The following is a 22,831-nucleotide window of genomic DNA, read 5'->3' as shown; positions in this document are numbered from 1 at the left end:
TGGATCTGCACCGATGTAACCATGAGGACTAGAGAAGGCAACATCATGATTTGCAAATGTTGTTCCCTTCTTTTGGGGAGGGAGGTTGTTTTATCTAGAAAACCCAAGAGAATCAACTGAAACCTTTGACCTGAATCAACTGAAACCTCTGACTCTGAGAGTCAAGGCGAAGACAGGCACTAGCATTTATTCATCAGTGATAATCCCTAGCTGATATGATGGGAATTACAAGAAAGGGATGGGTGAGGAAAGAATCTCATTGGCAATAGCTACAAAGAAACCGAACATTCAGGAGTAAATTAATCAAGAGATGGACAAGAAATAGAAAACTTGATTAATAGACAAAAATCACAGAGAAGAAAGAGCAACCTTTTTGATTTTTAGGACAGAAGATGTGGTGTAGTGCTTGGTGGGGAAGTGGGTACTGGGTGAGATCCTGAGAGTCTCTATCAGATTAAGGGGCCACCCTCCCCCACCCCACCACACACACACACACACACACACACACACACACACACACACACACACACACACACACACACACACACACCAATGCCCCTCCTCCACCACCGGGAGAGGGAGGCGCGGCTGGGTGTGGCTGTGGGCGGGGCTTTGAAACACTTGCCTGATGTGGGGCTTGCGGAAAGCTGGAAAAGGTGCTTTGGGCTGGTTTGTTTTTTTCAAACTTTGAACTTTTTATTTTGAATTGGGGTGTAGCCAATTAACAATATTGTGGTAGTTTCAGGTGAACAGTGAAGGGCCTCAGCCATACATATACATGTATCCATTCTCCCCAATTTTGTTTTGATTTTTTTAAGCAGTAAACTTTATTTATACCATTTTCCTTTGCCTCCTCCCCTCTATTCTTCATGAGAATCTGCAGTCCCATCTACATAGTGTTTGGACCCAGATCTGTTTTAGACACATCACCCTCAGGCCAGCATTAGGAAGACAGCAGGAAGGTTCAGTTTATTGAGATTATACAACTGTCTCAGAAATGAAGCGTCCAGTCAAATTCAGTTCTCTGGGGACTTCCCTGGTGGTCCATTTGTTAAGGGTTCAGACCCTGGAGGGGGAACTAAGATCCCACATGCTGCAGAGCAGCTAAGCCCAGGCACCACCAGGAAAGACCCCGAGTGCTGCAAATAAGACCCAATACAGCCAAATAGGTAAGTAAATAGATACTAAAATTCGGTTTGTTGGGCCTGAGTTATGGTCCTTTACTAATATAACAAACCCAATGAAATAGTCCCTATTATTTTCCCTTACACTCAGTTCATCTACGTGGCTGTACGTTGAAGCTAATTTCCAGGGTGATTCGGTAAATTCTCTCAATGCTCTGGAAAGACAGGTGTAGTAACACATTTGGTGACGATGGGTCCCACATGCTCTCTGTGCTGAAGTCTTTTAGTTGGAGTGACATCTCATTTAATGGCTGTAGCACAACATATGTGCTCTAGCAAAACTGTCATTTCCATATCAGGTCAGCAAAACTTTATTTTTTTGCCTAAAGTAATTATTATTTCCATTTCTGGTTTAGGAAGATTAAAAACCATTGGGATACATATCAATGAAAAGACATGTTTGAAATGCAACTGTAGAGAAATAGACTATTCCTTTGAAAGCTTTGATTTTAGTCAGATCATGGTATAAGTGATATGATAAAAATACTCAGTGTTGGTATAATTATGAAAATGAGAGGTATGTTTGAACTTTGAGTTTCACAGCTAACCACACATTTTAGAGGGCTCAGGTAATATATACTGTATGTTTGTGTTTTAGGCAACATTTTCCTGTAACTGTGATGATCAATACACGGGTACTTTCTGTGAAGAGTTTGATGCCTGCCAGAAGAAACCCTGCCAGAACAATGCCAGCTGTGTTGATGCAAAGGAAAAGCAAGATGGTGGCAACTTCACCTGTGTCTGCCTTGCTGGTAAGGTTTCCATAGTTCAGAGTTACTGTCTGTCTCTCTGTAGAACAGACACTTATTAATTAACAATGGTCAGGCAATGCATTGTCCAGCTGTTGGACAGGTGCCTCCCAGGTCTCATTTAGTTCCATCAGTCCAGCTTCATGTCATTGGGAATGGAGGAAGGAAGTTGCGTGGGGATAAACATTGTGTCCCTTGGCTGTTTTCCTGACGTTAGGATGCTTCTCTCTTAGCATTCTACCGTTTCTGTTCTGGGACAATGATATTCCTGGTTGAATGGAGGCCTGGATATTTCAAAGACAGTTCTTCAAATATGTTCTGAGTGTGGGCTGGTGCTGTACTGGCTGATTTTGCTAAGTTGCTTAAGAAGAATTTAGGCTAAACTATGCAGGTGGGCAGGTAATGCCACCCAGTCCTCTCTTTTGTTTAGCTTCCTGTTGTTCATGTATGTTTTAGTCCAGGCTCCTGGAACATGATCCTGCACAATTGGGCAAGTCTTTAATACTCCCTGGTTAGTATGGGGGAGTCACTGACCCCGCATGAGACTTTCACATCTCAGAACACAAAGGGTGACTCTTAAGAAAGTGCAGTGGACGGTGTGTCCACAGACTTCTGTTCTCTTGCAGTCATCTTATTGACTTACTGCTCAGCCAAATCAGTTATAAACCCTTAAGGAGCAGGAAATGGCATTTTACCGGTGAACATTTTGATATAACTGTTTCTATGCAGCTTAAAAGCAAACACCACATTATTCCTTTTTTAGCATCAATAATGTGTAAAACTGACATCATCTTCCCCTTTCCACCTCATCCTCTTGCCAATCTCTGCCACTGGGCAGGGATTCAGGGTGATGTAAGGGCTGGGGATGGAGAGACGGATGGAGTGAAGTGGGAGTTGCGGCGATTAACTGCTCAGTGTAAGGTCCATCAATGCAGAAATTCATAAACAAAGAAGGAAAAGTTCTTCACTCATCTATCCAAGCTCAAACTTTATAAGGTCATAAGGGTAGGTTAATAGTTTGGTTTATGTTTTCCAGACCAGTGTTTGTGTGTATATATCTATGTATAAGTATGGGTATTTCCCTTGTAGATCAAATGATTGCCTTTCTGTATGTTGAAAAAGCGATTATAATATACATACTGCTTTACAACTTACTTTTTTCAGTGTTTACCAGTTGATCATAAGTATACTTCCATGTCAGTATATATAGAGCTACCTTATTCATTTTAATAATTCCATCACATGTTTCCTAACATTGTATGTCCAGGCCAAACTGCTGCCTATTTGCCGTCTCTGCTTGTATGTTCCAGGCCACCTTAAGCTCAGCCATTCCAAAACTGAGCTCATTGTATGCCCAGCTCCACACAGCTCAGCTTCCGGTGTTCCATCTGTTTCTACGAGCCAGACCTCTACAAGTCACCCTGGGTGCCCCCTACCTCCTGCTCTTCCTGCCTCTGAGTGTTCTCCATCTTTCCCCCTAAAGACTTCTCAAATCACCCCCTCTCTGCAGCCGCATCGCCACTGCCCCATTGCTACTGCCTTTGCCCCTTGTCCGTGTGACCGAGATAACCTCTCACGTTATCTCTGTCTGCTCTTGTCCATGCTACACACTGGAGCCAAAGCAACCACGCCGAAGTGAGCCCTGGTTCTCATTATGTCAGTTCTGCGACCCAGACTCTCCGTTGTCCTGGGTGATTATTTTCCACTGCGCATCTGATCTGACGTTGTTGCTTTCGACTTAATCCCCTTCTTCCTGGGGCTCTTGGGGTGAAGGCCGGAATCCTCCACCTCATTCTCTTCTGTGATCTGTCACTCACCTACCTTTCCAGCCCCATCTCGCCCCCCTGCTCCCCTTTCTCAGGGACCAGCCACCTTGGCTTTCATCTCCCTGGGTGCTCGAGCTGCTGCAGGACCTCGTCTGCTTCTTTGTGCCTGGACAGCTCTCCCCGCTGCCTCCCTTTTGCCAGGTTTCTATTTTGGATCTCATTAAATACCCCTTTTCCTTAGGAAGTCTCAGTTGAATGCTTCAATCTAGGTCTCCTGCCCTTTTCCTCTTTTGTATCTGGGTGTTCCTTTCCTTCACAGCTCTCCCCTGTTTGCAGTGGACGTGTGCACGTGTGATTCTTTGATTTCTGCCTGTCTTCCCACCTAAATCAATCCCATGAGCGCACAGCCTGAATTATTTCTGTTCTACATCGTTTCCCACTGTGTCTGATGAGTCCTGAATGCTCAGGCAATGTGTTGATGAAGGTGAATTAATGAAAGGGTATGAACGTGGCCTGATGTTTTAAACCATTCCCCTATTGATGAGTCTTTAAGAGAGTTTGAATTTCTTTGTTATAAGTGATGCTAGGATGAATCAAAATCCTTCTGTACGTAGTCTCAAACAGAACTGGTAGGTGGAGCTTGTCACTGTTTGAACTAAAATGATTTGTTTGATGTTTTTTTTTTTAAATGCAGGTCTGTTCTCAGAGGAGATTTTTCTATTTCTAAAGAACACAGGTGCACAGAATTGGAATGACCATAATGCTTGGTTTGTGATACTCTCCTTATCCACAGCATACTTTTATCTATTTACTTAGCCATTTCAATGTACAGTAATCAGTGGTGGAACTACCACTATGACCAGAAGTTAGACCTGATAACTAACTATATAGTCTCCTCACCAGCCCATCTCTCGGTCTCTATTCCCCGTCCAAAGTTAACAGTCAACCTGAACCTTGAGTTGATCCTTCCTTTGTCTTCCTTCTTATATGATCTTAATATTTACATGACTTCCAAGGTGGCACAGTGGTAAAAAAAAATCCGCCTGCCAATGCAGGAGATATAGGAGACATGGGTTTGATCCCTGGACTGGAAAGATCCCCTGAAATAGGAAATGGCCACTCCAGTATTCTTGCCCGGAAAATCCCATGGACAGAGGAGCCTGGAGGGCTAGGGTCCATGGGTTCACAAAGAGTTGGATACGACTGAGTACGCATGCTTGCATAAACATTTACATGTTTTCATAGAAAATTTTTATTTTTGTTTTAATGGTTCTTGAATTTTTAAAAATGGAATCATGCATGCATCATGTTATGGTATCATGCATGTACTTCTCGGTGCTTGCTTTTTTCACTTAATACCGTGTTGCTAAAATGCACCTATATGAAGCCTTCCTTTGGAAGGCTATGTAAAGTTTCATTGCTCTGTTTTCCTGGGGACAGGCACCAGTAATCACATTCTCGTGTATTTTCTCTGGAATATGTGCCAGGGGTTGTTTGAGGTTGAACCTAGGAGTGGAATTGCTGGAAAATATGCTTGATCAATTGTAGGAGATCATGCCAGGCCGTTTTCCAAAGTGGCAACACCCATATATGCTCCCACACGAAACGCATAAGTGCTCTGATGGATTCAGATCCTCTCCAGTACTGTGTAGGGCCAGAAGCTTTAATTTTTGCACGATGAATGGGTGTAGAAAAGGTGCTTCATTGTGGTTTCTGCACTTTGTGGTTTACTAACGATGCTGAGGTCCTCTTCCTGTGTTTATTGCTTGTTTTCCTATCTCTCACTCAAATGTGTGTGTGTGTGTGTGCTCTTCTTGTTGGCTTGTAAAAGTTGTTTCTTTTTTTGTTCTAATCATTCGTCAGTTGTATGGATTGCACATATTTTCTCCAAGTTTGTAATCTGTCTTTTCCCTCTGAGGGATTTTTAAAAATCATTGTTGTTGTTGTTCAGTCACGAAGTCATATCCGATTCTTTGCTACCCCATGGACTGCAGCACGCCAGGCTCCCCTGTCCTTTGCTGTCGCCAGGAGTTTGCTCAAATTCATGTCCATTGAGTTGGTGATGCTATCTAACTGTCTCATTCTGTGCCTCCCTCTTCTCCTTTTCAGTCTTTCCCAGCATCAGGATCTTTTCCAGTGAGTTCGCTCTTCCCATCATGTGGCCAGAGTTATTGGAGCTTCAGCTTTAGCATCAGTCTTTCCAATGAATATTCAGGGCTCAATTCCTTTAGGACGGACTGGTTTGATCTCCTTGCTGTCCAAGGGACTCTCAAGAGTCTTCTCCAGTACCACAATGCTAAAGCATCATTTCGTTGGTGCTCAGTCTTCTGCAGTGATTTTGGAGCCCAAGAAAATAAAGTCTGTCACTGTTTCCACTTTCTCCCCTTCTATTTGCCATGACATGATGGGACTAGATACCATAAACTTCATTTTTTGAATGTTGAGTTTTAAGCCAGCTTTTTCACTCTCCTCTTATACCCTCATCAAGAGATTCTTTAGTTCTTCACTTTCTGCCATTAGAGTGGTATCACTTGCATATCTGAGATTGTTGAAATTCCTCCTGGCAATCTTGATTCCAGCTTGTGCTTCATCTAGTCTGTATATAAGTTAAATAAGCAGGGTTACAATATACAGCCTTGATACAGCCTTGATGTACTCCTTTCCCAATTTTGAACCAGTCCATTGGTCCATATCGGGTTCTAACTAACTGTTGCTTCTTGACCTGCATACAGGTTTCTCAGGAGGCAGGTAAGGTGGTCTGGTAGTCCCATCTCATGAAGAAATTTCCACAGTGTGTTGTGATCCACACAGTCAAAGGCTTTAGCATATTCAATGAAGCAGAAGTAGATATTTTTCTGGAATTCTCTTGCTTTTTCTGTGATCCGACGGACGTTGGCAATTTGATCTCTGGTTCCTCTTGCCTTTTCTAAACTCAGCTTGAACATCTGGATATTCTCAGTTCATGTACTGCTGAAGCCTAGCTTGAAGGATTTGGGGCATGACCTTGCTAAGCATGTGAGATGAGTGCAATTGTATGGTAGTCTGAACATTCTTTGGCACTGCCCTTCTTTGGGATTGGAATGAAAACTGACTTTTTCCAGTCCTGGGGCCACTGATGAGTTTTCCAAATTTGCTGACATATGGAGTGCAGCACTACAGCCTTGTCGTGGTGAGGGGTTTGCATAACTCAATGTGTAGCCTGTGCAGGGCTACCCAAGTCGGACGGGTCATAGTGAAGAGTTCTGACAAAACGTGGTCCACTGGAGGAGGGAATGGCAAGCCACTCTAGCTTTTAAATTGAAGTATAGTTTATTGACAATGTTGTATTAGTTTCAGGTGTATGGTATAGTGATTCAGTCCTATGTATATTCTTTTTATATGTATATATATATATTCTTTTTCAGATTCTTTTCCCTTATAGATTATTGTAAAATATTGAGCATAGTTCCCTGTGCTATACAGTAGGTCCTTGCAATTGTCTAGTTTTTATAAAGGAGTGTCTATATGTTAGAATCATAGTTTAAGCTGCTTTAAATAATCTCCACTGGTGTTTACTTGGTGCTGATTTCTGAGGTTCTTGAATGGCATAGAATCTCTGTCATCTTCTACTTTATCCAAAGGTGGCTTCACATTGGCTTGGTCTTCTCCTCCTTCTTCCTGCTCTAGAACCTCCCAAGCGGAGGTAGAAGAGATCTAGGAACTCTAGTACTTAACTGTCTTTGCTCAGCTGCTACCTGAGTTCTCTTAGGCACGTTCCTACTTGATCAGTTCTCATGTCCTATGGGAACAACTGCTCTTCCCCCTTTTAGCATCTACTTCTCCATCTGCTTTTTAAAAAATTTAATTTAATTTGGCCGCACCTTGCAGCATGTAGGATCTTAGTTCTCTGACCAGGGATCGAACCTGTGCCCTCTTTGGGAAGCATGGGGTCTTAACCACTGGACAACCAGAAAACTCACTCTCCATCTTCTCTCCACTGTAGTACACACACACATGCAGACACACACAGATGTATGCACACACGAATAGCTAGTGTTTATTCAGTGTTACAGAGGAGCCTGATGTGCTACAGTCCACAGGGTCACCAAGAGTCATACATGACTTAGCAACTGAACAACAGCAGCAGCGACACTCAGTGTTAACCATATGCCAGGGCTGTGCCAAGTGCTTTCCAATGCCACTCTTAGAACAACCTCTGGGTTAAATACTCAATTATACTGATTTCCTAGATGAGAAATCTAGGACACGGAGAATGTGGTAACTTGGTCAAAAATATTAGCGTGGCATGGAACTGTACTGCAGGAACACACCAATTCCCACATCTCCTGACTTCCAAGGAAAGACTCATGTCCACCTTGTCATAGTCTGATGAGGGCATCTGGTCTCCAGGTGGCAACTCAGGGATCTGGGTGATCTGTATGATGTACTGAGAGCGGTGCCTGGATGTGTCTTAGATCACTTCTGCTACCTGCCATTTGCCAGAATCTGGTCACTTGGTCCCTAGAGGTTCTGCCTGGGAAGGGAGTCAGTGTGGTGAGCGCACCCATGGTCTCTGCTGTGCTGGGTACACATGCCGGTAACTGTTGCACTGGATTTTGAACCCAGGTCCTCTGTCTGTGTCCCAAGCCCATGTTCTTGATCATCTTACCACACTCTTTTCCTGTATGTTCAGCCACACTGTGAGCTGAGGATTTTCCTGGTACAAACATGTGATTCAAGACCACGTCATGCTTTCAGCTTTCTCCTATCAAATAGGACTCTTCTGAAGAGCAGAAACATTAGGCCATTTTGTCCCCAGAGAGGAGACTGGATGCTTGAAATGAGGCATTTTCTACTCAGTTTAGTTCCGAATGTCCTTGAAAAACTCATGCTTCCACAAGAAAGTTCTATTTCCTTTGTGGAAAAAAAAGACTATTTACAGGTTAATTAACATCAATTAATTGACCTCTGAAGCTCCAGCTCTGTGCGTAAGAACCCTCCAACAGTGGGAAGTCTGTTTCTTTTTGAAAATTTATCCTGCTGTGCTTTCATTTTTGCAAGTCTGATCACGAGGCATGGTTTTGTTTGATGAATGAATTAATTCAAGCCAGGTTCTTGTCAGCAGAGAACAGAAGTTTCAGAAAGTCTCTTCACAGAGACATTGTCTTAATGCCATGCTCGTTTCTCTCGGGAGTGTTTCTCGGTAAGTAAAAATATTATTTTTAGCAAAGAAGCTTTTGCTGCAGTTTTGATAATATTTTGATATTTTGCGTTAATTTTTACATCAAGCCAGTACAGAGAGGATTTTTGCATCATCGGTAATCCAGAGATGTTGGAAGATGGCAGATTGGATGCTGAGTCAATTAAGTAATAGACTCTGCTGTCGTTTTCATTTTGATTTTTGTGCCCATTTCTTGGAAGCAGGAATTAATTTTCTTAAATAGTGAAACACTGATAAATATTTTATACATAGGTGTACAATATAAGATGAATTGTAGATTATGGTCAATCAAATTTCTATTTGGGGGGAATTTTTATCGAGGGTGATTGATATTTTTCTGGAAACATTTTGGCAATATTTTCAAAAGGAAGGGGATTGTCAGTAATACCAAATACTTCAGGAGGAGCTAAGGGAAGGTTATTGACTGTGGCCACAGGTTTGTCCAAGCCATTGGCAGCCTCTTGTTTACCCTGAGGTGATAAGGGCACCTCAAAAGCTTTGAGGTCTCCCTGAAACACAACATCCAGGGATAGAGGCAAGGAAGGGTACCTGGAAGTTACCAAACATGCTGAAGGGAAACCCACATGTGGAGACAGTCACAGTCACTCCGTTTTTATGTGGCCTAGAAACTTCCTTGGTGGCCCAGATGGTAAATCCGCCTGCCAGTGTAGGAGACACAGGTTCCATCCCTGATCCGGGAAGATCCCACACGCGGCAGAGCAACTAAGCCCGAGCACCGCAACTATTGAGCCTGTGCTCAGTCCACGTGCCCAAAAGCCTGTGCCCACAATGAGTGAAGCCACCACAGTGAGAAGCGTGTTCATCACAGCTAGAGAGTAGCCCCCGCTTGCCACAGCTAGAAAAAAGCCTGCGAAACAATGAAGACCCAGCACAGCCAAACATAAATAAATAAAATTATTTTTAAAATATGAGAACACAAACTCCAATTCTGGTGACACGTCTATACATAGTAGGTGCTTAATAAAGACTTGTTGAAGGAATGAATGAATAGAATGAGATGGAATTCTACCCAGCGCACCTACGTATGTATTGAGGGCTGGGTCCCCTTACTTCTCCTTTCTTTACACATGTTGCGTTTTTTCCTTCCATGTCAGACTGTGGCTGGCCTGGGGGTGGTGCTGATCTATCATATGACTCATTTCTCCATCCCGGGTTGGTGCCATGCCCTGTGCTTTGCTCATAGTAGACACAGAATTTAACTTCTTTAATCAGAATGTATTTTATAAAAAGCCTCCTAATTCTGAGAAGGTGATTTTTTCCTCCGAGGAGCTATTCCTTTTTTTCTGAAAAGAATGGCCGTGGTGCACCACTACCACAATATTGGAAGTGTGGTCCAAAGCCTGTCTCAATGTCAGTGTGCTTCATTGTTTTGCCTAATTGATGATTTCAGCGTACTTTAAAAACTCATCATTTCCAGGATGAGGGGAACTTGGTGTGTGTTGCCATCCCAGCTTCACTCTTTTAAACACCGAGGTGCCTGTGAGTGGGGGTTTGGAGTTTGTCACCTCCTCCTGGAGAAAAATCCTGAGTGGAATTTGCTGGGTCCCTACACCTACTCTCGCTCAGCTTGAGCGCTGAGTTCTTGAGCAGATGAGTGCAGGTTCTAAGAGGTGGGTTAGTTCAGTTTCAGGATGGAGGGGGCCTTGGAAGGAGCCTCAGAACCCACGTTGCTCATCTTTCTTTCTCCTTCTGGGATCTTATGCTTCCGCACTTTTCTGGCTTTCTCACCCTGCCACCTACCTCCCCCATTCCAGCCCTGATTTCTAGTCTGTAAGGACTGGAGGTCTCAGCTCAAAACCAGTCCCTCAAACAAGTAAGGATTTCTTAAGTCCTTGGGGCAGCTCTGTGTGCTCACCTCCTCCCTGGCTTCCCCTCTTCTCCCTCCTTTCCTCTGTTTTCCTCTTCATCACTGCTCTATGTCCAATTCATAATTTTCTATTGGACTCTAAAGAAAGCTGAGTGCCAAAGAATTGATGCTTTTGAACTGTGGTGTTTGAGAAGACTCTTGAGAGTCCCTTGGACTGCAGAGAGATCCAACCAGTCCATCCTAAAGGAGATCAGTCCTGGGTGTTCATTGGAAGGACTGATGCTGAAGCTGAAACTCTAATACTTTGGCCACCTGATGTAAAGAACTGACTCCTTGGAAAAAACCCTGATGCTGGGGAAGATTGAAGTCAGGAGAAGGGGATGACAGAGGATGAGATGGTTGGATAGCATCACCAACTTGATGGACATGAGTTTGAGTAAGATCCAGGAGTTGGTGATGGACAGGGAAGCCTGGCGTTGCTGCAGTCCATGGGGTTGCAAAGAGTTGGACACAACTGAGCGGCTGAACTGACGCATCATGAATCTACTTCTCCAAGGTTATGTAGCGTCCTGCTCACTGATGTCCAGGGCTCTTTCTTAGCCCTCCTCTCTCTCGCAGCCTTCCTCTCCTGTCTTACAGAGGACTGCCTTGTGTGTGTTCTCCAGGGGCCCCTGCAGCCTCCTTCCCGCCTTCCTCCCCCTGTTCTATCTCTAGAGCTCGGTCCTTACCACCCGCTCCAGCTGCCTTCTCCTTCCTGGGACAGCAGCCACTCATTCCAAGCTGTCACCTCTAAGTGGATGGCTTCCAGACCCGTCCTTGCAGCCTGGCCAGTCACCCAGTCCCAGCACCTGCACTGGGCTCAGAGAGATGCTCTGCTAACCCTCAGCCCCCTCCTCAGACTCAACTCCAGACCCTCCTCCATCAGCCTCCCACACAGGCTTTCAAGCCTCGCTCTGCCCGCATGGCTCCAGGTTCCATCATCAGTGCCATCACTTCCCTCATATCTCGGGCTACAAGCTCAGCCCTGATTCTTGCCCCCCACCCCCTGCTACTTTGTTTATTTCTGGACAGTCTCCCCGTTTATGATGGTTCCCCATCTGCCGTGCACACTGCTTCCTTCCAGTGCCCTGATTCAAACCTTGTCATCTGCTGCCTGAATGACTGTGATAAGCCTGTCACCCTTGCCACGCTGCCTTGCTTACGACTGCAGGGCAGCCTTCCAGAAGCCCAGGACCAGAGCCCAGCCGAGGGCGAGCAAAGCCTGCTCTTGCTACTCATCCTCGGTGTGACCTTGGGGGAAATTAATCTCACTGGGTCTCAGCTTTCGCTCTGTGAATCGAGCTGGGTGACAGAGGCCACAGCTCACAGTTCAGTGGGTAAGTGATGCATGTGGGGTGCTTGGAAGGGTACCCGGGGCGCTTGGCGAGTGTCACTGGATCTTACTGTTGTTACTGCTGTCGAGTCCACAGTCGGATGCCTTGCACAGAGCACTTCTGTACTTTCCTCTGGCCAGAGATTTGGCTTCAGCTCCTTCTGTGGCCTCCCTCTCTGGGGAGCCAACTTGGACCACGGGGGACCCTCAGGACATCCTTTTGTCCTCTGCTAAGACCCAGAAGAGCCAGATCTGAATGGGTCACTCCCTGCCATGGTCTCTGCCTCAGGGCTGGCCTGGCTCTCACGGTCTTTCCAAACAAATCTCATGAAAAGGAGAGAAAAGACCCGGGAGGAATAAATGAGTGTGGGATTTGGAGTCTGCGGTCCTGGGTTTAACTCCAGGCTGAGTCACTCACCGATTCTACCTTACTCCTCTGAGCCCAAGTTGTCTTGTCTGCAAAAAGAAACCTTACTGACCTTGAAAGGGTTAAAGAGAACATATCTGCACACACATGTGCAAACGTATATATACATACATGTGCATACACACCCTTATACTTATACACACCTAAGCACACGTCTGCATCTACATGCATACATCTGGCACAGAATAGGTGATCCATAAAGGGCACTGGTATTAAAAAGCAGAGACATTACTTTGCCAGCAAAGGTCCGTCTAGTCAAGGCTATGGTTTTTCCAGTAGTCATGTATGGATGTGAGAGTTGGACTATAAAAGAGCTGAGTGCCAAAGAATTGATGCTTTTGAACTGTGGTTGTGTTGGAGAAGAATCTTGAGAGTCCCTTGGACTGCAAGGAGATCCAACTAGTCCATCCTAAAGGAGAGCAGTCCTGAATGTTCATTGGAAGGACTGATGTTGAAGATGAGTCTCCAATATTTTGGCCACCTGATGTGAAGAACTGACTCATTTGAAAAGACCCTGATGCTGGGAAAGATTGAAGGCAGGAGAAGGGGATGACAGAGGATGAGATGGTTGGATGGCATCACTGGCTCAATGGACCTGAGTCTGGGTAAACTCCGGGAGTTGGTGATGGACAGGGATGCCTGGTGTGCTGTGGTCCATGGGGTCACAAAGAGTCGGACACGACTGAGCAACTGAACTGAATTAAACTGAAACAAGGGTAAGAGGAAGCACGTGAGAAGGATCAGAGTTTGTGTTCTCCTCTTTGTCTCCTTGAGGCTATACCCATCCCTCCTTGCCCCTTTTTGCTTGTCCATTTGGAGTCACCTCATTCTGTCCAGAACAGAGCCCCTGTTCCCAGTGAGAAGGGCGGGAAGTCTTAAGTGTTCTTCCCAAATATAGCAAAGGAGAACAAGAAGGGACCAGCTGCAGCACTCCTTCTTCATGACTGTGCTGCATTCAGAAACCTTCAGAGGCACCTTGCTGGTGACCCCGTGCTGCTCGGTACACAGATTTGAGCTGTCACAACCTGGCCTGGGCTCGGCCTTCCTCCCCTTGCCCGCTCCAGGAGGTCCAGCCTCACAGGGCACCACATGGGCCTGACTTGGTACCAGGTGCTGGATTTCCTCTCACTGTGTTTCGTTGTTTGCTATGAATGTGTCTTCTCTCCTCTTCTGGAGTGTAAGCTCCCTGCAGGCAGGAACTGTTTCTAAGCATCCTTTAGACTCTTCGCTTGTGACTGTTTGCTAAGTCACGTCAGTCGTGTCCGACTCTGTGCAACCCTGTAGACAGCACCCCACCAGGCTCCCCCATCCCTGGGATTCTCCAGGCAAGAATACTGGAGTGGGTTGCCATTTCCTTCTCCAATGCATGAAAGTGAAAAGGGAAAGTGAAGTCGCTCAGTCGTGTCTGATTCTTCGTGATCCCATGGACTGCAGCCCACCAGGCTCCTCTGTCCATGGGATTTTCCAGGCAAGAGTGCTGGGGTGGGGTGCCATTGCCTTCTCCATGTGACTGTTTACTCTCTCCAAATTCTTTCTGAAAGAAGCAATGAATGCCTCCTCTATGCGAGCATGCTCAGTTGCTCAGTCTTGTCTGACTCTTTGTGAGTCCGTGGACTGTAGCCTGCCAGGCTCCTCTGTCCATGGAATTCTCCAGGCAAGAACACTGGAGTGGGTTGCCATTTCCTCCTCCAGGTGGTCTTCCCAACCCAGGGATCGAACTCATGTCTCTTGTGTCTCCTGCATTGGTGACTGTACCACCTTTTGAGTTAATTACACAAGCTTAGAATTCAACAGGTACGTCACTTTAAGTCAGACACTTGCTTAACTTGTCTGCTTATTGTATCAGTTTTTTAATTAATGTTTTCTCCCTTTTGATTTCAATTTCTCAGAACATACTTAATGAAAAGCTCTTTCTTGAAATCTCCCCCTTTGTAATCACTAGATCAGGAGACAGAGGTATCATTTGTAGTCTGGCTATATTAATATTTCAATTAATATTTCTTATTTGGACTCTAGGGAAATGAGATGAAAGGGATTATTTTAAAACAGCAATGCATGGTGCTTATGCAGTCATTAATTACTTTATAATGAGTACCCATGGCATTCCTGGCTCTGTGCTTGGGGCTGGGGACAAAAGTCACCAACAGATGCTCTTCAAGAATAAGGAAGTTTCTATGGAAACAGTGCAGTGACAGGTATGGTAGTTGAGCCTAGGGGCTCTCCCACTCATGAAAAGAAAAAAACGTGTCAACATGCAGCCAGTAAAGGCTTTTTGATGTTATATAATATTTGACTTTCACTTTCTGATCTTTTTTTCTTTGTAATCTGCATCAGATATGTAACTCTTAATGAAGAATATTAATATTTGATGTTTAAAAATCTGCTGCTAGTTTTCCAGATCAGTGGTTCTCAAACTTTAGCACCAACCCTGCTTCAGAGTCACCTGCAGGGCTTCTTAAAACTCATATTGCTGGGCCCCATCCCCTGAGTATTCTGTGGGTCTAGGGTACTGCGGGCGAATTTGCATTTGTGGTGACCAAGTCCCCAGCTGCTGCTGCTGCTGTTGGTCTGGGGACTTGGGGAACCACTGCACTCCACTGCCTGTTAAAAGCTGAGAGAACAAACAATATTGGCATAATGCTTACCACTTGCAAAACCTTAAATTATTCAGGGACTTCCCTGGTGGTCCAGTGGTTAAGACTCTGTGCTTCCAATGCAAGGAGCATGGATTCGATCCCTGATTGAGGAACTAGGATCCCACATACTGCACAGTGTGGCCAAAATAAAAATCCTAAGTTATTCATTCATTCAAAAATATTGAGCTACCCACACTGTGCCAGGCTGGGTGCACTTGACAGAAATGGCTCCTGCTATTTGGGGTTGATCTCATTCATCACAACTGTCTTGGGAGCCAGGTGTGTTTGTTATCCCTGTTTCACCCAGGAGGGGAATGAAGGTCAAAGTCAGCCCACAGATGCTTTCGCTCAGCTGATCATTGCGTCACCACCCTGACCTCTGACTCTCCAAACCGTTGTCCTTCCATTGTGCCTCTTGCCTCTGTGCTTATTAGGTGTGGTTACTTCTTTTTTCTAACCTTGAGGTTAATTTTTCCAGTTCTGCTGAATGTCTGCTATTTTTCGTGCTTTTCTATTGCAGATTCCCGTTTTAATTATATTTTATTGATTGTCTTTGGCACATGGGCCTCCTATATCTTCCTTTCTTTGCCTTTGGTTTTATGAGCATGTTTGCATTTGCTCAGATGTGTTTGTTTTTCCCTGCCAGCAGATCTTACTAGTTGTTTTTTCTGTTAAATAATTTCTGCCTTCCGACTTTGATATTGGAGGCCTCTGAGATTGAATGTCTTGATGGCACACAGATTCCTGCTATTTATTGCTTGCTAATATTAGACACTTCATCTCTGTAGCGGCAGCTGAGGCCCTGCCCAGCCGCTCTGATCCCCCCAGGGCGAGAGCTGAAGCTGGTGGGCTCTGTCGGTGGCATCAGGCTTTCAGTACAAATCCAGTCGTTTCGTCTCACTGCAGAGGCCAGGCTATTAAAAGACCAGGAATGTTATAAATAGCTCTCACCACAATTCCCACCTTGGAAGCTTTCAGGAGAGCTCTGCAAAGAAACAATTAGATTCTACCTCCCAGAGTCAAAGCAATCGCAGAAGAGTCTTTATTTTAGTAGAGAAATCATAACAATGGTACCAAAAAGCCATTGTTGCAAAGAAGGAGAATGTTTAGAAAAACAACTGGTCAATTGCCTGTTTTTGTTTTTTTTTTTAATTGTCTGACTCATTTAGTCAGCTTTGTTTACACTTCATGCAATTTGCCATTGAACTCTGGAAGGTTTTCCTCCATTTGAAGAGTACAGCCAGTACATAGTGATTTGGGGGTACCGCAGGGTATATTTTTTTTGTTATGTTGCTGTCAAGCAAACAACACCAGGAGGATGTGGTTGTCTTCAAACCATTCTGATGTTCACAGAGAAACATAGCTATTTTTCTCTTTATATACACTGATAAATTTTAATTATGTCTATACTAACTACAACATAGTGTGAAATTAAATACTCACAGGCTTTGTTGTTCAGTCGCCAGATCGTGTCCAACTCTTTGTGACCCCACAGACTGCAGTGCACCAGGCTTCCCTGTCCCTCACCATCTCCCGGAGTTTGCCCAAGTTCATGTCCATTGAATCGGTGATGCCATCCAACCATCTCATCCTCTGTCACCATCTTCTCCTTCTGTCTTCAATCTTCCCCAGCATCAGGGTCTTTTCCAGTGAGTCAGGAGTTTGCATCAGGTGGCCAAAGCATTGGAGCTTCAGCTTTGGCATCAGTCCTTCCAATGAGTATTCAAGGTTGATTTCCTTTAGGATTGACTGGTTTGATCTCCTTGCTGTCCAAGGGACTCTTAAGAGTCTTCTCTAGCACCACAGTTCAAAAGCATCAATTCTTTGGTGCTCTGCCTTCATGATCCACATTCAGTTCTCATATCCGTACATGACTACTGGAAAGACCACAGCCTTGACTGTACGGATGTTTGTCGGCAAAGTGATGTCTTTGCTTTTTAACACGCTTTCTAAGTTTGTCGTGGCTTTCCTGTTCCCAGGCTGTGTTAGACGAGATATAATCTGGTCACACACCCATTGAATGAATGAATCAGTTCAGTGCGTCTCCTTACAGATGTCAGGTCATCTTCTCCATCTGGCAGGCTTCACTCACTAGCACGTGTGCTGTGTTTCATCTGACACCATTCCTAATGATCGGACTGCTTTAAAAGCACTAAGCCTCAGTCTAGAGCTTTCTCAATCATCCTGTATGTCCTTGAAAGTCATCCTTATTATATGTGTTTCCTGAGGCACAATTTTAACACTTATATCTTTTTTGTTATACAAAAATATTCTCCAAAGAGGCAATAGAACCCCTATCATTCCCTAAGAGAATCCGATAGCATCTGTTTTTGAAGCAATTATTTTACTTACAAACTGACAATCACAATGATAAATTCTTCAATACCTTAAAGTTTTTATAGTCAAATAGTTTATTTTAAAATGGTCTCTAACTTGCTCAATGAAATGAAAGTCGCTCAGTCATGTTCAACTCTTTATGACCCCATGGACTATACAGTCCATGGAATTCTCCAGGCCAGAATACTGGAGTGGGTAGCTTTTCCCTTCTCCAGGGGATTGTCCCAACCCAGGGATCGAACCCCAGGTCTCCTACATTACAGGTGAATTCTTTACCGGCTGAGCCACAAGGGAAGCCCCTTTAACTTGCTAGGAGTTATAAATATTCCTATGGATTCAGATTTGTAAAAATGTTCTAAAGGTGCTGTTCCCTGTTTTGTAAAGGGTCAGTGTCTACATATGAGCAGACGAGAGGCATTGGAATAAAACCAATGGTTTTTAGTCTGATAAGCTAAGGTCTCATTGACCTAAACTGGGCTTTCTCAATCCTGACATTAGGGTTATTTGGGGGCTGGACAATTCTTTGTTGCAGGAAACTGTCATGTGTTTTGTAGGGTGTTTAGCAACATTTCCTGGCTTCTACCTAATAGATGCTGGAGCATCCCCAGGGTGGGACAATAAGCAGTGCCTCTGGACACTGTCAAATATTCCCCGGGGGTGAGAGTCAGCTGGTAGAGAATCACAGACCTAAGGAATTAAACTTGAATAGGGGCTTGGGCAGGAAAAAGGAGTTCTGTTTCAGGTCTGTTGATGCCTTATTTCAGGGAACTGTTGAAGGTGCTGAATGCTAGTTGGAGAAGTGAGACTAATGTTCAAAAGAGAGTCAGCCTAGCTCCACCCACTTCAGTCTGCCTGGGGCAGGGGAGTCCTATGTATTCCCAGATTGGAAATCAGACCATTGCAAAGCACAAGGTGATTTTTGATAGCACATTTTTGAGGTTAAATTTTTATTTTAATAGCTATGCGTTCATTTTCATGGGTGTTGGGAGAAAGAATAACTAGCAAATGATGCCTATGGTGTTCTGGGTATGATTGCTTAGGGAGAAGCCAAATCTAACTTGAAAGGTATATAACTGTTATTAGGGTCAAGTGAAAGTGAAAGTTGCTCAGTCATGTCTGACTCTGTGACACCATGGACTATACAGTCCATGGAATTCTCCAGGCCAGAATACTGGAATGGGTAGCCTTTCTCTTCTCCGGAGGATCTTCCCTACTCAGGAATCAAACCCAGATCTCCCATACTGTAGGCGAATTCTTTACCAACTGAGCCGCCAGGGAGGCATTAGGGCAAAAACTTTAAGCAGATGGGTTCATTTGTGCCAGAAACTGTTTAAGTGCTAAAGATTCAGTGATTAACAAGACAAAGTCCTGATTCTCAGGGAGTTTATGGTCTCAAGAGGGAACCAAAAAGGAATATCATTTCAGGTAATGATAAATCTGTTGTAATGGAGCATGCAGGAACCCTGGGAGGACCACAAGTGGCTTCAGAGATGAAGCCTTCATCCCACAGCATCTCCTTTTAGATGGGGAGGCAGCCGGTAGATGTGTGTTTTGTGGAGTACTGCGTGCATGCTATCACTTCAGTTGTATGCCCTCTTCCAGGGGATTTTCCCAACACAGGGATAGAACCCGTGTTTCTTACATCTCCTGCATTGGCAGCCGGGTCTTTAAAGTTAAGTACTAAGGTGAAGAATAAGGAAGCTTCCCTGGTGGCTCAGACAGTAAAGAACCTGCCTGCAATGCAGGAGACCTGGGTTGAATTCCTGGGTCAGGAAGGTCCCCTGGAGAAGGAAATGGCAACCCACTCCAGTATTTTTGCCTGGAGAATTCCATGGACAGAGGAGCCTGGAGGGCTACAGTCCAGGGGGTTGCAAAGAGTCGGAAATGACTGAGCGACTCACACTTTCACTTTCAAGAGACACAAGGTCTGAGCAGGTGATTTCTGAGTGGAGATCTGACTAGTGGGAGAGAACAGCCACAGAAGGGTGCAGGGTCAGAGGGAACAAAGGGATGGTGGGCTGTGGTTTCTGATGTCTTAGATGGGCTCTTGTACACATGGAAGACTATCTGAAATAATCTTTGTTTTTTTTTTTCCTTGCAAGAATTAAAGATATAAACAATAGTGATTCTCAAGCCCCATCGAACATCTCCACGTGCATTGCTTTAACCCTGTTTTTCGACTTTAAATGCATAAAAATTCAATTACTCAGCTATGCATTTTAATTTTAATCCTAGGTCTGATAGATGCTCTCATGCACCACACTTTCTCCAGGGTGACATCTTTGCACACCAGCATGCACAGATCAGCCTAAGCCAGACACCCAGTGGCAGTCACAGGGCTCAGGTCTCTGTCATGACATCCTCCTCTGTTTATTTGGTTCCATCTCTTTCTGAGTTAGGAGACTCATCCTACTGAGGGAAGAGCTTTATTATCTCTGGCAGATTCCAGTTCTTCACCCAGGTGAGTTAGATTTGATGCTTAGACAACCAAGGTTGTTTCCAGGAGAGTCGGCTGTCTTACAAGACCAGGGCATCCAGGGCAATTCTTCCCCTGTCAGTGATGAACACACAGGGGCCATCCTTTTCCTTACTGTCTCCAACTACAGTTAGCTCTGGGGCAGACCCTCCAAATGGGTCCTGATTTTTCAGCAGATTGCACAACCCTTGGGTTCAAGAGAAATCTTGACCGAATTGTTCTGATTTTGTTTGGAACCCCCACAAAGATTGTAGCCAACTTCCTTTTCTGTTTAGTTGGATTTTGCATTTTTTTTAGCTTTTCTAAAACATTTTTTCATCTCCCTAACTGTTTCTAGAGGTGACTTACATGTTATTATGTTAGGTCCTCTTTGCCTTTATGTATTTCAGTTTTAACCTCTCCTCTCTTATCTCCTGATTTTATAGGTGAAATTCCACTGTGTGTTCACCTCTTCCCCTTCCCTCCCTGCCAAAGCTAGTTGCTAATTTTCTTCTCAATAGTTTCTGTTACACAGTGGTTTAACATTAGCACCATCCATCTCTTTCTAGGATACGGTCATAACTGATTGTCTTGAATCCTGTCTCCCCCTCATATCCTTGTGTGGTCCTGTGGCCACAGCCCCAGAACAATGCTGAAGTCTGAAAAGGAGCTGGGCCATTTTGACCTGGGGGGCTGCAGTACTTTGGTCAATGGGGAGAATGGGAGGATGAGGGGGCAGAGGCCAGGACATGGTGTGGTTTTGAGTCATGGGGTAAAGTGTTAGGGTTTTATTCCAAGCTTTTGGGAAGCCATCCTGAACATTCTATGGGTAGGACTCCAATACTTTGGCCACCTGATGTGAAGAGCTGACTCACTAGAAAAGACCCTGATGCTGGGAAAGATGAAGGGCAAGGGGAGAAGGGGACGAAAGAGGGTGAGATGGTTTAATGTCATCACCGACTCAGTAGACATGAGTTTGATACACGTGTGTGTGTGTGTGTGTGTGTGTGTGTGTGTGTGTGTGTGTGTGTGTGCTAGAACAGATCTTCCCTGACATATCCCAATGGCACCACTTGCTACTGCTTCCATCCACTGGGTTGACTCCATCACTGGCTTGACCATCTACTAACAAGGTCCTCTGGGTGCCTGTCACTGCTTTGGTAAGATAAAGAAACATTATTAATGGTTGGCATAATTACTTCATTCCCCCAGACAGAGACTGGCTTTCAGCAGGATGGAAGGAAGAACCCAGGCAAAGCTTTAATGATCGAATCATCTTTTTTCATTTAAAGTCCTACCGATCACTTATTTAGTTTTGACTCCATGGTTATGACATAAATTAAAAAAACAAAAGACACAGAAAGGGAGATTTGTGAGCCTTAGGTATCCAGCTGAGAGTATCACAAGTAGCTCAAGGTCAGTGGTTTGTCTGACAACTGCAGGTAAACCTATTCTCTGTTGCTGTTCGGTCACTAAGTTGCGTCCAACTCTGCAACCGTATGGACTGCAGCACAGTAGGCTCCTCTGTCCTTCACTGTGTTCCAGAGTTCATTCAAATTCATGTTCATTGAGTCAGTGATGCTTGTCCTCTGTCTTCCCCTTCTGCTCCTGCCTTCAATCTTTCCCAGCATTAGGGTCTTTTCCAATGAGTCAGCTTCTCACTTCAAGTGGCTGAAATATTGGAGCTTCAGCTTCAGAATTAGTCCTTCCAATGAATATTCAGGGTCGATTTCCTTTAGGATTTTTAAAAGCATTTTATTTATTTATTTAACACCCCAAACATTTTGTATTGGGGTATAACTTATTAACAATGCTGTGGTGGTTTCAGGTGAACAGCAAAGGGACTCAGCCATTTCCTTTAGGATTGGCTGGTTTGAGCTCCTTGCTGTCCAAGAGACTCTCAAGAGTCTTCTCCAGTACCACAATTCTAAACATCAGTTCTTCAGCTTTCGACCTTCTTTGTGATCCCACTGGTGGCTCAGACGGCAAAGCATCTGCCTGTAATGCGGGAGACCTTGGTTCAATCTCTGTGTCGGGAAGATCCCCTGGAGAAGGAAATGGCAACCCACTCCAGTACTCTTGCCTGGAAAATTCCATGGACTGAGGAGCCTGGTAGGCTACAGTCCATGGGGTTGCAGAGTCGGACACGACTGAGCGACTTTACTTTCTTTTCTTTCTCATATCCATACATGACTACTGGAAAGACCATAGCCTTGACTATTCAGACCTTTGTCAGCAAAGTGATGTCTCTGTGTGTGCCTCTGCGGTCTAGGTTTGTCATAGCTCTCCTTCCAAGGAGCAAGTGTCTTTTAATTTTATGGCTGCAGTCACCATCTGCAGTGGTTTTGGAGCCCAAGCAAATAAAGTCTGTAACTGTTTCCATTTTTCCCCATCTATTTGCCACGAGGTGATGGGACCGGATGTCACCCACTGCTCTCTGAGGGTCTAAGAAATGACTCGCTTTTCTTTAAGAGTCCCTGGAGTCAGCTTCAGGGTCTTCGTGGTTCCTTGCCCTCCACCTCTTCTCTCCCAGAGCTGGCTGCAGTCGGTTAGTGAGACCAGTGCAGTCGAGGGGGGTGCTCCTGGAACTTTGAACTCGCCCCTGGCTTGAGGCCAGTAGTAATACCTGGCCTCGTGTAGACAAGCATCAGCTGACCAACTGGCCACCTGCAGCTAAGGATGCTGGTAATCCCATAATCCCATGACCCCAGCCCTACCTCTCTGCCTCTCTGATCCCTAACCACACAGTCCTCCACTGTTGTTTCTCATCTCCAATTATACTGAACTCAGACATGCCAGTATGTATATGCTGGTAGTCTAGCTAGTTACACAGGGTCTTTTTCTTTATAGTTCCATGTTTCCCATATTTTAAATATC

At 44.7% G+C, this 22,831-nt stretch overlaps 1 protein-coding gene across 1 annotated transcript in view; it reads left to right on the top strand.

The window, feature by feature from the left end:
• DNER (delta/notch like EGF repeat containing) overlaps positions 1–22,831 on the top strand; it is a 374,690-nt gene that overhangs the window by 223,123 nt on the left and 128,736 nt on the right. Inside the window, exon 6 of the mRNA XM_052662658.1 lies at positions 1,783–1,936. Within this exon, the coding sequence (XP_052518618.1) occupies positions 1,783–1,936 (154 nt within the window). The remainder of the gene's footprint in view (positions 1–1,782; positions 1,937–22,831) is intronic.

This window comes from Budorcas taxicolor, chromosome 2 (genome assembly GCF_023091745.1).
Source record: "Budorcas taxicolor isolate Tak-1 chromosome 2, Takin1.1, whole genome shotgun sequence".
In the NCBI taxonomy this organism is placed as follows: Eukaryota; Metazoa; Chordata; class Mammalia; order Artiodactyla; family Bovidae; genus Budorcas; species Budorcas taxicolor.
This window is presented reverse-complemented; position numbering and strand designations above follow the sequence as displayed.